This window comes from Pleurodeles waltl, chromosome 4_2, assembly GCF_031143425.1.
Source record: "Pleurodeles waltl isolate 20211129_DDA chromosome 4_2, aPleWal1.hap1.20221129, whole genome shotgun sequence".
Taxonomy (NCBI): Eukaryota; Metazoa; Chordata; class Amphibia; order Caudata; family Salamandridae; genus Pleurodeles; species Pleurodeles waltl.
This window is the reverse complement of record NC_090443.1, coordinates 141,485,889-141,503,897: the sequence shown is the minus strand read 5'-3', so window position 1 is coordinate 141,503,897 and position 18,009 is coordinate 141,485,889. Positions and strand designations below refer to the sequence as shown.

Sequence of the window (18,009 nt, the reverse complement as noted above, 5' to 3'; positions counted from 1 at the left end):
AGGGTTGTGCAGATTCAATGTTCATGGTTTTGAAAATGTGGTAGGATGTAACAGTGGGTTTTTTCAGGCAGTGGCGTTGAGGCGGAGTCCAGTAAAAAAAAAACAGCTTTCTGATCCAGCATCACAGGATCTTCCTGCAGCACTAAAATGTAAAGTTTAATGTGAAAGTAACAGAGTTTGTCAAAAGACAGAAAATTTCCTGTTCAGAAGAGGCGATAACTAACCGAAGCAGGACCATGTTTTAGACGTACTGATGACAGTTCTTAAGGTTGTTCTAATCTTACTAAAAGGCTAGAATCCTTCAACTTCCCACCCTGATAGGACATCTTTCCCAAGCTGCCTGAAAACCTAACAATTGCTTTATCGATTTCATCACTTTAGGTGGCATACCAGAATCTGCATACACACTAGAAGTGGTGTTTATTATCAGTATAACTTGCCCAGCAAACCTCCATCAGAACACAGACCAGAAGACCCCACTGATCGCACTAAATTAGTTTCAGGGAGGTACCAATAGAAATATTCTTAGCTTGGATGTCAACAGAATCACCAAATCCGAATATCTAAAAACAGCAGTTTAGTTAGCATGGTTTCTAATGATAAAATCCACGTATAAAAATATACAAATCCATATTTGGTCTCTCCCTTCAGTTGTCTGGTTCAAATTGGCATAATAGGTGTGACATATGGGAGAGGTGTGTGTGCGATCACATGGTTGAGAGCATTGTGGGAGAAGCCAATTACATCACTGCTAAAACGGCATAATAACTTCACTAGGAAATAGTGGGAGTCTAAACAAATCATCATTGTCAGTGAGGTACAATGAAGTGGGGGTAAGGGTAGAAGGCGGAAGAATTCAAACTCATGGGACTGGGGCAGAAGTTAGTAACAGCTAAAATAATAATTTTGAATATCAGTGGCTTTAACTCCAAAAGTAGGCAGAAGCTGATATGACAATATTTGAAAGATACACCTGCACATATAATAACACTCCAAGAAACCCATTGAACACTGACAGAATGTATCGCAATATTTAGTAAAGATCGTAAAAGCACGGTTGACTTCAACAAGTGGTCAGTATAGATCATTCATGGGTGCAAGAGGTGTAGCCTTCATAGTTAGTAGAAATGCTGGAGCAGAGTTGGTAGAACATAAGGCAGATTTTGGAGGTAGGTGGATAATTGGTAAATTCATATCAAGGCAGGGCACCTTCTCCTGTGCTGGCTATTGTGGTCTGAACTACAATGATACAGAGCCTTTGGGTACTATGGCGATGAATTGGTTGGATTTTCCAGCACTTTTCCTGATTTGTGGAGATCTTAATGTCGTTCTTAATAGCAATTTAAATAAGTCGGCCAGGATAGGCACTACAGGTAAGCGTAAAATTAGAAAGCTCTTAAAGAATGTAATACAAGATTTTGGTCTGTGTGATATATGGTATAGCAGAGCAGGGAAGAAAAATGCCACACTTTCTATTGTAAAAATTATCGGAACTCTTACAGAATAGATTTCTTTCTGGTTGATGTTAATTTGTTGGATAGAGTAACATAAGTGGAGCACATTCCAGCACATTGTTTGGGTTATTGAGCAGTCATGTTGGAGTTAAAATATTTGAGCCCTAACATTAATATGAGATGGACAGTGGATAGTCATTACTTCTGATTCGGAAGTGGTCGACGTGTTGAGACGAGACTGAGCTGTAGTATGATATTAATGCAAGCACAGCAAGTCACAGTGTGGCGTGGGACTCTTAAACCTCATTTGTATGAGGTGAAATTCGAAAGGTGGGGGCCCAAAAAAAAAAGCCTGAAAAAGGGAAGAATCTAAGGCAATTGAGGAGGGGATCAGGCAGCTACTAAAGAATGGGATGGAGGCACTCTCAGACAAGGGAAATAGAGGATAACTTTAAAGTTGGCAGAGCAACAGGAGGCTTTTAAGATGCTGATGGACAAGAGGAGTAGAGGTAGATGTGAGGTGAGCAGTTTAAAGAGTTTTGAATATGGTGAAAAAAGTGGCCGCCTCTTGGCATGGAAGGCGAGGATGAACAGGGGAAGACATTATATTAGAGAGCTGGTAGTGGATGATACGGGTAAGGGGTCTGATCATTTTGATAAGATGGAGGCTTGTGTTTTGAAAGCTTCTGAGACCTTATACACCGTGTCTAGGGCATTAAATTGACCTGAACAGGAGAAATGGTTAGAAAATAAGCAGCTCCTGAGAGTGCCAGCTTCGAATTGTCAGTTTAGAGGATATTTGGGCTGATGGAATATGCTACCAGCTGAATAAAACTAGCTATGGTAAGGCTGCTGGCCCTGGCTCCTTATCTGGCGAATTTTAAAAGGTGATTCAGCATTTACTGTTATGTTGCATTTTCTGTACTGGGGGAAATAGGCACAGCTAAATATCTTTCCATTAAATATGTGGTTTGTACAGGTAATTTTACCAAGAATCAGGCTTTGTTTCTGGTGTGCCATCTATTCCAAGCTTCATTTTGACAATCAACAGTTTACATGTCGCAGTAACAATGAAAGTTGAACTTGACGACCCTGGGGCTGTATCATGTACACATTCTAACCAAGTTATCAGGCTCAGAACTGGTCTACAAACGTTTCTGCTCCTATTATGCTGTCTAAATCACCTGCTTGAAAGCAAAGCACAGTGCAGTGGCCGCTTCATGTTTCCAAGCTGTGCTGTCTGCAGCTTATACACTAACTCGTAGATTTACAATGTTTATGTATGTATGCAGGCGGCACAGTTGCAGTAAAATCAGCACACAGGCCTTTTCTGGGCCTGTGCATGGTTGCTCAAGATGTTCATTATATGGTCATTGTGTATGAGGGGATGCAGCTCATATCTGCGTTCTTTTCAGACTAGCATATTGTAAAAATACAAACATGAGTTATGGGTACAGTGCTCTCCGAGAGGACATAAATGCCGTAAGTGTCCATATGCACAGTAATCTTTGCTGAATGTATGACCTTTCACCTCAAGTGTTTACCATACATGCTTTTACCACCACGCATCTGCCTTTTCCATACATGCCTTTACTACACATACACCTTTGCAAGGTAAGTGTATTTAAGGTAAATTAAAAAATGCACACAAATTTAGCTTTTTTGTAATTGATTTTCTTTATTTGAGGAATCCCACTAACTCTCCCCCCCCCCCCCCCCCCCACACTATGCCCCTACCCGCCCCATAACTAATATATATATATATATATATATATATATATATATATATATATATATAATGTTCAATGGCATGTGTAGCTGCAGATACACATGCTGTGCACATCCCGCCATCTAGTGTTGGGCTCGGAGTGTTCGAAGAAGTCTTTTTGTGTCACGAGATCGAGGGACTCCTCCCCTTTCGGCTCCATTGCGCATGGGCGTCGACTCCATCTTAGATTGTTTTCTTTCCGCCATCGGGTTCGGACGTGTTCCTCTTCGCTCCGTGTTTCGGTTCGGAAAGTTAGTTAAATCTCGGACAATTCTACGGTATTGTTTTGCGTTCGGTATTGGGTTAGTTAAAACAGATCGACACCGAATTTGGAAGAGCTCCGGTGGCCCTTCGGGGTTTTCGATTCCCCGGCGGGGCCTGGTCGGCCCGACCTCATGCGTCTTCAAGGCTAATGGAACGTACCCCATTCCGCTTCTGCCCTGAATGCCACAACAAGTATCCTTACACAGATCAGCATTTGGTCTGTAATTTGTGTTTGTCTCCCGAACACAAAGAGGATACCTGTGAGGCCTGTCGAGCGTTTCGCTCGAGGAAAACGCTAAGAGACCGGAGAGCAACAAGACTTCAAATGGCGTCGACGCCGGCAGGACAACAACACTTCGAGGAAGAAGAAACCTTCTCCATCGCGGATTCGGACTCGGACTAGGCCGAAACCGAACAGACGCAGAAAACTGTGAGTAAAACACCCCTGGCCAAAACTCACGGAAAGTACATAAAAGCCCAGGGGACGCCACCGCCAGCAGGCCATGGCTAAACACGAAAATTAGGTGACCGGCCATCGGCACTGAAAAAGGGCACACACGTGTGGAAGTCATCCGACTCCGGTCGAGATACTGGCACAGAACAGGCTCGACACCGGGTCAGAGCAATCTCGACATCGAGAGAGCGGTACCGAAACGAGTCGGCACCGAGATATCGGCATACCGAAAGGGAAAAAAAGTGTTTTCGGAGCCGAAGAAAACGGTCAAAAAGGTTTCGATACCGAAACATCTGGCCTCGGAGCCGAAACCAAGTTCCTACACTGAGGAACAGGGCCTGTCCTCACAGATGCAAGGACACAGATTTGGACAGGAGCTAGAGGCAGGGAAGCCTGATTACACTCAAAGAAGGCTCCACATTCAGAAGGACACAGGAAAGATCAGTACTCTCCCTCCAATCCGAATGAAAAGGAAACTTGCCTTCCAAGAGAAAGACAAGCAACCACAGGCAAAGGTGGCAAAACAAATAACTCTGCCACCATAAACCACAGCGCTCCACAACCATCACTGGTAGCCACTCCACCAATGATGCAGTCTCCAACTCATACAGGAATGAGTCAAGATGATCCTGATGCATGGGATCTTTATGATGCGCCAGTATCAGATAACAGTCCCGACTGTTATCCAGCGAGACCATCACCACCTGAGGACAGTACTGCCTATACACAGGTGGTGTCAAGAGCAGCCGCGTTTCACAATATCACCCTGCACGCAGAACCAATTGAAGATGACTTTTTGTTTAATACTCTGTCGTCTACACATAGCCAGTACCAGAGTCTCCCTATGTTACCGGGAATGCTGAAACACTCAAAGCAAGTGTTTCACTCCAAGGGTGGAGAAAAAGTACAAACCTCCACCAACAGACCCTGTGTACATCACGCAGCAATTGACACCGGACTCAGTGGTAGTAGGGGCAGCTCGCAAAAGGGCAAACTCACACACATCGGGAGATGCACCACCACCCAACAAGGAAAGTCGCAAGTTCGACGTAGCGGGGAAAAGGGTCGCAGCACAAGCAGCCAACCAATGGCACATTGCTAATTCACAGGCCTTGCTGGCTAGATATGATAGAGCTCATTGGGACGAAATGCAACATTTCATAGAACATCTACCCAAAGAGTTCCAAAAGAGGGCACAACAAGTGGTGGAAGAAGGCCAAGTATCTCTAACAACCAGATACGGTTGGCAATGAATGCAGCAGACACAGCTGCTAGGACTGTAAATACAGCGGTCACCATACGGAGACACGCTTGGCTACGCACCTCAGGATTCAAGCCGGAAATTCAACAAGCGGTGCTGAATATGCCTTTTAATGGACAGCAGTTGTTTGGGCCGGAGGTGGACACTGCTATCAAGAAACTTAAAAAGGACACAGATACGGCCAAAGCCATGGGCGCACTCTACTCCCCACAGAGCAGAGGCACGTTTAGGAAAACACAGTATAGAGGTGGGGTTTCAAGGACAAAACACAGAACCCTCAACCTCACAAACAAGGCCCACATACCAGAGCCAGTATCAGAGGGGACGTTTTCGGGGACAATACATAGGGGGACAGTTCCCTAAAACTAGAGGGAAGTTCCAAAGTCCCAAAACACCGCAAAATAAACAGTGACTTCAGTGTTGTAAATCCCCAACACATAACACCAGTGGGGGGGAGACTAACAAATTTTTACAAAAACTGGGAGGAAATAACAGACACGTGGGTCCTAGCCATTATCCAACATGGTTATTGCATAGAATTCCTACAATTCCCTCCAAATGTCCCACCGAAAACACACAACATGTCCAAATAACACATGGATCTATTACAACTGGAGGTCCAAGCGTTGTTACAAAAAGATGCACTAGAACTAGTACCAATTCATCAGAAAGGAACGGGGGTTTACTCCCTGTACTTTCTCATACACAAAAAAGACAAAACTCTAAGACCCATCCTAGATCTCAGAACATTAAACATTTACATGAAATCAGATCACTTTCACATGGTGACACTGCAAGACGTGATCCCATTGCTCAAACAACAAGACTACATGACAACACTAGACCTCAAGGATGCGTATTTCCATATACCCATACATCCTTCCCACAGAAAGTACTTAAGGTTTGTAATCCAAGGAGTACATTACCAGTTCAAAGTGTTGCCATTCGGAATAACAACAGCGGCAAGAGTTTTTACAAAATGCCTTGCCGTAATGGCAGCCCATATCAGAAGGCAGCAAATACATGTGTTCCCGTACCTAGACGATTGGTTAATCAAAACCAATACGCAAGAACGGTGTTCACAACACACAAAGTATGTAATAGAAACCCTTCACAAGCTAGGTTTCTCACTCAACTACAACAAATCACACCTACAGACGTGTCAAATACAACAGTACTTAGGAGCAACAATCAACACAAAAAAAGGGATTGCCACTCCAAGTCCACAAAGGGTACAGGCATTCCAAAACGTAATACAGGCCATGCACCCAAACCAAAGATTCCAGGTAAAATTAGTAATGAAACTACTAGGCATGATGTCCTCATGCATAGCCATTGTCCCAAACGCAAGATTACACATGCAGCCCTTACAACAGTGCCTAGCATCACAATGGTCAAAAGCACAGGGTCAACTTCAAGATCTAGTGTTGATAGACTGCCAAACATACACTTCACTTCAATGGTGGAATACTATAAATTTAAACAAAGGGCGGCCTTTCCAAGACCCAGTGCCTCAATACGTAATCAAAACGGATGCTTCTATGGTAGGGTGGGTAGCACACCTCAACCAACACAGCATCCAAGGACAATGGGACACTCAGCAGAGACAGCTTCATATAAATCACTTAGAACTACTAGCAGTATTTCTAGCGTTGAAAGCATTTCAACCTATAATAACCCACAAACACATTCTTGTCAAAACAGACAACATGACAACAATGTATTATCTGAACGAACAGGGAGGGACACACTCGACACAATTGTGTCTCTTAGCTCAAAAGATATGGCATTGGGCGATTCACAACCACATTCACCTAATGGCGCAGTTCATACCAGGAATTCAAAATCAGTTAGCCGACAATCTCTCTCGGGATCACCAACAGATCCACGAATGGGAAATTCATCCCCAAATACTAAAAACTTACTTCCAAAGATGGGGAACACCGCAAATAGACCTATTTGCAACAAAAGAAAATACAAAATGCCAAAACTTCGCATCCAGGTACCCACAGGGTCACTCTCAAGGCAATGCGTTATGGATGAGTTGGTCAGGGATATTTGCATACGCTTTCCCCCCTCTCCCACTCATTCCATATCTAGTAAACAAATTGAGTCAAAACAAACTCAAACTCATACTGATAGCACCAACTTGGGCACGACAACCTTGGTACACAGCACTACTAGACCTCTCAGTAGTGCCTCATATCAAACTGCCAAACAGACCAGATCTGTTAACTCAACACAAACAGATCAGACACCCGAATCCAGCATCGCTCAATCTAGCAATTTTGCTCCTGAGATCTTAGAATTAGGACACCTAGACCTTACACAAGAATGCATGGAGGTCATAAAGCAAGCTAGGAAACCAACCACAAGACATTGCTACGCAAATAAGTGGAAAAGATTTGTTTATTACTGCCATAATAATCAAATTCAACCATTACACACATCTGCTAAAAACATCGTAAGCTACCTACTACACTTACAAAAGTCCAAGTTAGCTTTTTCATCCATTAAAATACATCTGACTGCAATTTCGGCTTATCTACAAAATACGCACTCAACGTCATTATTCAGAATCCCAGTCATAAAAGCATTTATGGAGGGTCTAAAAAGGATTATCCCACCAAGACCACCACCAGTTCCTTCGTGGAACCTCAACATCATATTAACACGACTCATGAGTCCATAATTTGAACCCATGCACTCTTGTGAGATACAGTACTTAACATGGAAAGTAGCCTTTCTAATAGCTATCACATCTCTCAGAAGAGTAAGCGAAATACAAGCCTTTACAATACAAGAACCCTTTATACAAATACACAAACATAAAGTAGTTCTACGCACAAATCCTAAATTCTTACCTAAAGTCATATCACCGTTCCACTTAAATCAAACTGTGGAACTCCCAGTGTTCTTTCCAGAACCAGATTCTGTAGCTGAAAGAGCATTACATACATTAGACATCAAAAGGGCACTAATGTACTACATTGATAGAACCAAACAAATTCGCAAAACAAAACAATTGTTTGTTGCTTTCCAAAAACCTCATACAGGGAATCCAATATCCAAACAAGGCATTGCCAGATGGATAGTTAAGTGTATTCAAACCTGTGATATAAAAGCAAAAAGAGAACTGCCTATTATACCAAAGGCACACTCCACTAGAAAGAAAGGTGCTACCATGGCCTTTCTAGGAAACATACCAATGACTGAAATCTGTAAGGCAGCCACATTTACCAAGCATTACTGCGTGGTTGTGTTAACAACACAGCAAGCCACAGTAGGACAAGCAGTATTACGGACATTATTTCAAACTACTTCAACTCCTACAGGCTGAACCACCGCTTTTGGGGAGATAACTGCTTACTAGTCTATGCACAGCATGTGTATCTGCAGCTACACATGCCATCGAACGGAAAATGTCACTTACCCAGTGTACATCTGTTCGTGGCATGAGACGCTGCAGATTCACATGCCCCCTCCCACCTCCCCGGGAGCCTGTAGCCGTTTTTAAGTTGATAAATAATTAAACTTGTACATTTGTAAATATATCACTTTTAGCCACATTATGTACATACATACTCACTCCATTGCATGGGCACTATTACTATATACACAACTCCTACCTCACCCTCTGCGGGGAAAACAATCTAAGATGGAGTCGACGCCCATGCGCAATGGAGCCGAAAGGGGAGGAGTCCCTCGATCTCGTGACTCAAAAAGACTTCTTCGAAGAAAAACAACTTGTAACACTCCGAGCCCAACACTAGATGGCGGGATGTGCACAGCATGTGAATCTGCAGCGTCTCACCACTCTCTGTGCATGATGATGCCCCTTTCCCTGGACTTAGCTCCTACTCATAGATCCACTAGGAGCATGTTGACCACTACATATCAATGTGCAGTGAACAGTAAATTATAGTCATAGGAGGTGATACATCCTCCAAAATGAGAGTGGAAGTATGCCAGGGTGTTCATGGACCTCTTTGATGGTTAAAAGAGCCTATTAAGTGGCTTATTGCGCCCTGCATAGTTTATAGTGGGATCATCTGTCACAGAAAAGTGTTTAGGTGTACAGGCTGCTCTTATACTGCTTTGCCAGCAGAGTGTACCAATGCAGCAAATTCAAGTGTTTTCTGGTTTCTACTGAAAAGCAAATATCCCCTTGAGTGGTGTTTTTCTTCGGTATAAATTGGTTTTAACTAAAACACAGAAAACCTGTGTAATAGGCAGCTTCATCAAAATCTCTCCCGTTTTACATAAAAAAGCGGCTACCTGAAGGATTGAGGGCTCATTTCACTCGAACCAAGGACGCTAGTACTGTAGAAGCAGGCAGAGTACCTGCCCGGGAAATGTCGGGCTGCTTTGTGGGCACAATGCACATATTCGGGAAGCACTATTGCCTTGTCAGTCATGTCCTTTGGGTTGAGCATTTTGCCTGTTGGGTCCTGTGGGACTTTTTGATTTGAGCCACTCCACAGACCCTCCACCAGGAAAGGTACTGTTTTTTTACCTTCTCAGAAGGTGAGGAATCTTCAATTAAAAGTATCCATCAGAAGAACAAGTTACTTCCCTTTGGTAATGCTCTTTCTGGTGGATATTCCTCTAACTGCAGATTCCCCACCGACCTACCGACCTTCCCACCTTCCCAGTCTGTGGACTGGACTCTTCAATCTAAAACCATCCCTACCTCGTGATCTGCACACCGATCTAGCCAGGTTGGAGCTAGGAGCTTCATTTGAGGCTGTGAACAAGCATAAGAAAGAACTGACGTCAGCATGCCTAGATGGTGTTTATAGGCTGCACTGTGCCACCCACTGGTGTACAGGAGTACTGCTCTTGAGTTTCCAGATCCAGTTGAAAGCCTGTGGGATCATTCACAAGTGGAGTAATCTTTGGTTAGATGGAGTATCCTTCAGGAAGCGTGTTACCTAAGTGTAATACCTTGTTCTTTAATTGCACAAAAGTATCTTATCGCATTTAGATTGCTCACGATATTGATACGGGCTCTTTTCCATTTAATTTTACACTGTTACTGTCTGAATGTGACAAATTCTGAGCTCCTGGATACCAGTAATGATAGCAAATAGAAACAAGCATTTACAATGCAACGGGTCTCGTGTTTGCTCATGTTAGAGCTGATCGCGTTGTAAACTCCTAACCCGACTTTTCACCTATCGGGCAAAAGTGCATTTATTTACATGACCCGAAAAAGTGAAATTAACTATGTAAAGTGCTCGACTTCTGCCAAGCGAGATCGCGCTTGTAAATTAGAGAAAAAGAAGTCCACGAACCCGATGGAAAACAGCGAGCCTCGCATGTTTTCTGTACTTGGTCGCTGCGCTCGAGGAGGGCTAGCCACTGGAAAAGGCATGATGTATGTGTGCCTTCGACTAATGAAAGCAAGCAGATTTTATTAGGCAAGCCCATGAACCAATAAAAAACACTGAGGTGAAGTTGACAGGGCTCCGAGCCCTTTTCTAAATACAAAAGCGTCTCGCTGCGATACGCATGCGCGAGCGCATGCAACGCAGGCTCGACCCTAAAAATCAATGTAGGATACAGTCCCAGAATAAAGGTGACTGTTGTGCAACGAATGCCTGCCCCTCTTTGGAACAGAATGCATATCAGCAATTAAAATGTGCCACTTTATACCCATACAATGATTGTCCTGGTGGCCACAGAGCCATGATAAATATTGGGAAGGGGCCAAATGGTGCTCTTTGATTAGGATAATTTGAATGCAGTAGTATTAACATACATATTGTTTTTTCGCAAGGCAACCCGAACCCAATCCCTCATTGGCACCGCGGCAAAAGGGTGGTGTCACTGTGCTACGCAACCTAGAAGAGATGGTGATGTTTCGTTCCCATAAAGGAAGACATGAGGACCTGCCAAACGAGGATCTTGAAAGCAGTTTTCCCGAGGAGGATGAAGGTACAAGAGCTGAGGGTTCAATGACATATTATTACGTGGAACAATTAATGTTTTGAGTAAACTGCGTTGCACAGGGAATGACTGTAAAGTGCTGCATGGCATGGGGATGGAGTGTAATGGATTGGTACAAAAGATGGGTAGAGAATAGAGCATGGCACATGGACAGGGTAGATAATGTTGCATGGAAGGAAGAAGGGATGGTGAGTGGCACGGTACTCGGAACTGGTGGTAAGTGCTGCATGGTCCAAGGGAGGAGTGGAGAGTGTTAAAATGTACAAACTGTGGGCGGGGAAATTAATTAGACTGGACTTTTGCAAAGTAAGTGGATGGGTTGAGAATGCTGTTAAGTACATTTGACAGAGTATGGTACATGGGTAATTTAATAGGTGGATACTGTTGTAATATTAAAGGGATTTGTGGATAGTGTTTGCGTAGAAGAAATAAACACTGAATGTTGCAAGGTACACAGGAGATACACATTGAGACTTGCTGGGCAAAGAAGGTTATTAGAAAATGCTACAAAGCCAGAGGACTGGCTGGGAATTGGTACAAAGTAGTGGTAGAAAAATTACTTGGTACAAGGAGTAGGTGGAAAATGTTATAAGGTACAAGGAAAGGGTGAGGATTGCAATAAGATTGATGGAATGATGCATAGTACAAATGATGAGTTGTAATTTGCGACCTATAAGAAATGGCTGGAGAGTTGTTGGGTTATATAGAAAGCAGAAGAGGGCAAAATGTTGGAGGCGTTTGTTTCCTACTATTTCATCTCAGATGTGCTGTTTCTGTTTGTTTGCCTACTACACTGCTTACTGCTGCTTTTTTTTATTCACATGTCACAGTCGGCAGAGGAATTAGAAGAACATCAAATAGGGCCAGGAGAGTGTGACATACTAATGTGAGAATTGAGTGGTTAATGATTAAACCACAAAAGGCAAATGAGAAGTGGCAGATTAAATTGAAAATATAGTGGCAGATGGCTACACTCTTTAAGTGTAACGGAATCTCATTATCCCTGACCAGGACTTTTGATCCCAAGGGGAACTGTGTTTACAGTGACTCTTTCCACAGAGTAAAATTATTGCACATGAGTTAAGTATTTCCTCTTCAGTATCTCATAAATATGTAGGGTAAATACAGCAATATTTCAAGGACCACGCAAAAAGTTGGAAGATAATGAATTTAAATAGCCTCAAAGTAAACAATAAGTCTGCAATAAGCTTAAATAAAGTGCTATTTGACATCCAAGGAAATTCTCAGCATAGCATTTAGAATCTATTATATTATTGTTCTGGATACTTTGACAAAGTTTGTTCATTAAGATTTCACACATTTTTGCATAGTGTCCTCAATACTAGAATTTTCACAAAACATTGACTTTATATTCTCCAGTTGGTACCACTTTTTAATTACCCAAATATAATCCAAACAAACACAGCACTCTTTCGATGTGTGCTAAGCTTTACAGCACTTACCAGATGTACCACAAACGTTGAGATTTTAACACAGTGACGGTTTATTATAAATTAATCTTATAATTTTTTCCAAATTCCATATAAGGAGGATGGCTTTCTTTAAATGGTATTCGGAAATTACCCCACTACATCCCTTTAATTTTCTTTTTAAACCATTTTACAACCATCTCTATCCTCCTCCTTGTAATACTGCGATAGTCACTACAGCAACCTATATCAGAATGCCCCCACTCACCCGACCAATGAACCACTCCTGTCACTTGCCAGTACGTTTCTTTCCTCTGCCTGAGCCCCCCTCATGGAGAGCACAGTTCAAATCTGTCTGGGTCAGCACACTCATGATGTTTCAGGATCCCGGTATACAGTTCAGTGTCCCGCCTAACCCTGCTGCACTTCCCTACTGATGATCCTGTACATAGGAGACCCTCACCACCACCTTCTCGTTTCATTCACACTAGAGAGCCTTTGTAAAGCAGTAGCATTTCGTCTTTCCAATTCATCATTTGTACCACATTGGAGCCCATATTTACTTTCACAGCTTGGAGAACGAAAGTGAATTTATGGGGTCAGGGAAAAATAAATAGTTCACTTACATACCCAACTCATTATTGCTGTGTGTCCTTTATGTAACCCGTGTTTTTGAAGCTAGCAATTGGTGCTGATATCAGGTATTGTGCAACTATGAGATTGTTGGTGATTCTTTAATTTCCAGGGCATTACAAAACAGAATTTCTGAGTTCAGTACATGGAAAATATTACTTGTAACATCACCTTTGTGGATTATCATTTGAGCTGTTGATGTATAGATTGTAAGCTGTGTGTGATCCGTAGTTAAGACAAGGGGCTATCCTGCATCCCAGAGAAAAATGGGTAAATCACGTTAGTAATTGAAAGACTCAGATTCAGAATTGTTTGAAGCATTCAAAAGTTATCAGGGACCGTAGAATACACATAACATCAAAGTTAAAACATTTGATTTAATCATATCAGATTGTGGCATTTCTTGGATGCAGATCACTGAGACCTAAGCTGCACTCTAGTTGAAGAAGACCCCCTGCATTTGTTAAAATTGGGGATCAAAACATTCACATTTGCTAAGATTTGGACAGTACCGATTATTTTTGAGTGAGCTACAAATCTTTGACATTTCAGAGTTGTATTTTATAATTGTAATGTACTAGTTTGCTATTTTTCAGACAGGGCAAACATAACACTATAACATTACATCTAAAACATTCTGGAGTGTATTACATCATGACATTACTAAACAATTTTGCTTCTAAAATCATTGGCACGTATAAACTTCAGATCTCATTTCTGCATAAAAATAAATTAACAAATACTTCCTACCAGCTAAAAACAGATCAAAGGGTATAATAAATCCTTGTTTGTCTAAAAGATAAAAAATAGATAGAGGGGCAAGACTACTAGTAAGGTGCTAACTAAAAACAAAATATACATTGTTAAAATACCAAAATGTGTGCTAAAATCAAGTTAATTGCTTAGAAATAAAGTTTAGATGATGCAGATAACCAATTAGGATTCTCTAAGAAACGAAGGAAAAGTCTCAGCTTCTACGTTCCTAGTGACTGTGCAAGTTACAAGTGAATAAACAGGGAGCATCAAACTTATTCTGCGAAGACTATTGTGCAAAACTGCTAGTAGAAAGCTTAAAGAGAAACATCTACAATAGTTAAGTACAAGAATAAAGTAGAAGAATAAATTTCAAATGCCCTACTATCAACAGATTATGTAGATTATAATTTCAATGTTTACTGAAGCGACTATACCATACTTTTCATCCCTGTTTAAATATTTTCCAGACTATAAACTACATTACTGGGTAAGTTTTCATACTATGTGATTAGCTTTCATGACAGACAAACATGGGTGTTCGTTTTATTTTAAATTCACCTTTTTTTGTTGTGCATTAGTTGTTGAAAAATTACATGTGGAGCTCTTAGGACATTGTTTTATACCAAACCCATTTGTGTACTTAGTGAATTTAGATTTCGTTGTAGATAAAAGATTAAATTGCCTTACAAGAGTATTCTTCCCACTTTGATTTTTATCATTTTTATAAAGCGCTCATTCGACGGAAGGATAGTACAAAGTGCCGGGGATGTTGAGGAAGTAGAAGCGAGAATACAAGTGAGGACAGTCATTTAGGATTTTCCTCCAAGCTATTTCAGGTTAGATGGGCTTAGTAGGAAACAGCTGTGGGAGGCAGACCATAGCAATCCAATCAGGCAACCTGTGGCAAGTTATTTGTAAATGTTTCCCAGAGATGTGCTATGTAAAGATTTGTGCACCAGTCCTATGGTTTGAAAATCGGTCCATTGATTGCTGGGCATCCAGTAAATTGACATTAAAATTGCTATGAAGTGGTCTGAATCTTTGAATAGTAAATGAGTGAGGCTGCAAAGTTTTGCTGTCCTTGTACCTTTCATAGTGATTTGTCTGGGAGGTTGCAATATTTGCCATTGCAGTACTCCATGTATGATCAGACAACTCATTGAGTCAAGGGCATTTTAGTTGTGAGGTTTAAGTAACGGAAGTATATCTCTCAGGTGACAGATGCAAAAATGCATTTTTGTTACAGAATTATCCCAAAGGATAGGTAACTTGCAGTGATAACTCCCAGATTCCTGACTGGGTTAACAAAGGATGGAGTGAAGGACATAGTGTGAGACCAAATGGAAGAGCAAGAAACGCTGTCCTTTCAGGGAAGATAAGAAGAATCTCAAATGTTTTGCTCCGTATGCAGAGCCAGTTGCCTGTTATCCAATGTTTACCAATTTGGAAGAAGGGGGGTATTATAATGTTTTGTTCTCGTTCTGTTAAGGAACCACAGTTTGTATTAATTACCAGAACTATATCCCTGGCAGTATATTAGACTTCTCTTTTGGTGTTAGTGTTTCTGCTGCAGTGTCTGAAAAATACCAAGGACATTTTCCATAGCAAACACTTGGTTCTATGGTGAATTTGATCGCTGGCATTGTGAGCTCTCCCAATTGCACGAGGGCTGGGAGTTCTTGATTCAAATCAAAGAAGATATTCCTATCTCCTTCAGAGACTTGGGTTGGGGAGGGTAGGTACTGTACATCCATCCGCACTGCCATCTCCAGTCTTCTGAGACATGCAGCTTCGCCATCTTGAGTGTCATTGTCTCCATAAGAATTATTCCATACAGTGTTTTCCAACCCTACTAAGATTTGAATTTCAGAGGTACACCAGTCATGCCTTAAGCTATTGCTTTGGCCTGGGCCTTTTCTCCAATGCCCATTAAATCGTAGGTCATGTATGCAAGAAATAGTGATACTTGAAAACTCCTGTAGGTAGTACATACTTCGCAGATTCATGCAACAAAGTACTGGGTGTTCTAAGGATAGTGTGTCCCTAGTTGAGAGCACTTTCAAGATTTTGTGAGCCTTTGGACCAGAAACGTAAAAGTGCCTTCCAACTAAAGGAGAACCTAGGTACTAATGCACAACCACATTTGGGAGTTAGTGTACCCAGAAGTTAGTGTAAGAAAAATGCAATGGAAGGGAAAAGATTTTCAGGTGCTGAATTCAAACTCTTTCTAGCCATCCTCCAAGAAACTTACATTAAAAAAAAGTCCAACTATTTGCCATTTTTCTGACCATTTAATGAGCAGTTGCCCAATTGGAACAGTCAAATAGTAAATAGTAATACTGATACACAGCACTAACTATGTAAACTTTTGCATGCAAGACCGTCTGTTTCACCTCAGAGTTACTAGTCTTCTACAAGCTTCAACTTTGTTTCTTTCTATCTCCTTTCCAAGCAGCACCATCACAGCCAGTGCAAGACTTTCCTGTACAAACCATTACCAGTGAGAATCACAAATGAAGGAATCTTACGACTACTTATCGTGTCAAATCTTGTGGATGTTTTCCAACCCCGTTGTCTGGTTATGGGAAGGAAGATACACATTCTCTGCAACACTACATAACCGTCCACCTACTGAAGAGTGCACCTCAGCTGTCGAGACCCGACAGTAAGAAACATGTACCATTGTGTGTTGTTGGATTTTCAGAACTTTCTGCTCCCTCACCATGAGGTCAAATGCTGGATCAGGTTCTCTCATTGTCTAAAGGCACCTACCAAGCTTCGATTGTTTTATGCTGGTCTGCTGGCAGTCCTGCACACCATATAGTCATCTTTGGGGGCTGTGCCTTCTCATAAACTGGTGCATGGATTAGTAACGAAGAAGTAGATTTTACCTCCTGTCCTGATCTTTTGAAGATTTTTTTTTTTTCCCACTGATATTATTTTCCCATGACAACCTACATTACATTTTGAGCTCGGGCCATCTGTTACCCCTTATCTGTCTGCACCTTTTCATCACAGTATTGGCTACAAGTTATTTTCAGACTATTGATACAGGTGAACATTGTCGTCCTGAATTAGACATTTGGGATCATGAAAATGGGGAAAGTCCTACTTCACCTGTAATGGTATTTACAATGATCTGTTCAAATGATGGTGGGGACAACCTGATCATTGTGAGGCACTAGCTGCTGTCTTGTTAAAAGAGAAGGGGAGAACGGACCATAAACTTTCTTGAATCAAACACTTCTACTGTTGTGGGACTGTGCATGATTTTGAAGGGTGAAGAGACAAGATGAGAGGCAAAGGTTTATTCCTTGGTCTCACATTTTCTCTAGTGTTTTGATGTTTGGGAATGTCCTTCAGGTAGGAGGAGCCCCTTATTCAGCACTGTTTGTTTTCTGCAAATATTGCACTTTAGGACAGTTGGTGTGATAGTGGTGAACGGGTGTCATTCCATCGAAAGAGGAGCACTACAACTGTTTGGCTTTGAGGTTTGGAAGACTCCTTTTTATGAACTGTTTTGTAACAAATGCATTTTATAGATATATTTTTAATGTGCTCATTACTAAAAATCCTGCCAAAAGATGACTCTAGCTGTACTGTTTTTCTTTTCTCTATTGCTTGGTACTGCAGAAATTCCCATTTTGCCCCAAAATATCATTTACTGTCCATTGAGTGTTTTATTTTGCTTTTGAACTCCCTTTCATTGACTGCCCCTTCTATTTGTGAATGTTTTACTCTGCAGGTAAATGGCCATGGTGCTACTGATGTCAACCAAACAATAAAGGGACTACTGCTCAAGCATCACTCCGACCCAAAACATCTACTGAGCTTTCTCTATTTTTATATTTTTTCTGTGACCTTGAAGGATTGAATGCTGTGCACTGGAGTTCCCCAAGCATGCCTACTTCCAGTTTTTGTAAAGAAATGTATCTCTTGTTTGCCAGCTTGCACTCATTCTTTTTCTCCCTTTTATGTGTAAAAGCACTGGATGCAGGGAATCCATCTTCCAAAACACGCTTAGGGACTATTTACAG

At 41.6% G+C, this 18,009-nt stretch overlaps 1 protein-coding gene across 4 annotated transcripts in view; it reads left to right on the top strand.

The window, feature by feature from the left end:
* The window catches only part of LOC138292397 (pleckstrin homology domain-containing family A member 3-like), a 94,630-nt gene extending 77,070 nt beyond the window's left edge, over positions 1-17,560 (top strand). For 2 of the 4 annotated variants that reach the window (XM_069230975.1, XM_069230973.1), the window contains 2 exons: positions 10,984-11,141; positions 16,425-17,560. In XM_069230975.1, the coding sequence (XP_069087076.1) occupies positions 10,984-11,141; positions 16,425-16,489 (223 nt within the window). In that variant the 3' untranslated portion in view covers positions 16,490-17,560. The remainder of the gene's footprint in view (positions 1-10,983; positions 11,142-16,424) is intronic. The other 2 variants (XM_069230974.1, XM_069230976.1) reach the window with 1 other exon arrangement.
* Positions 17,561-18,009: the final 449 nt, after the last annotated feature.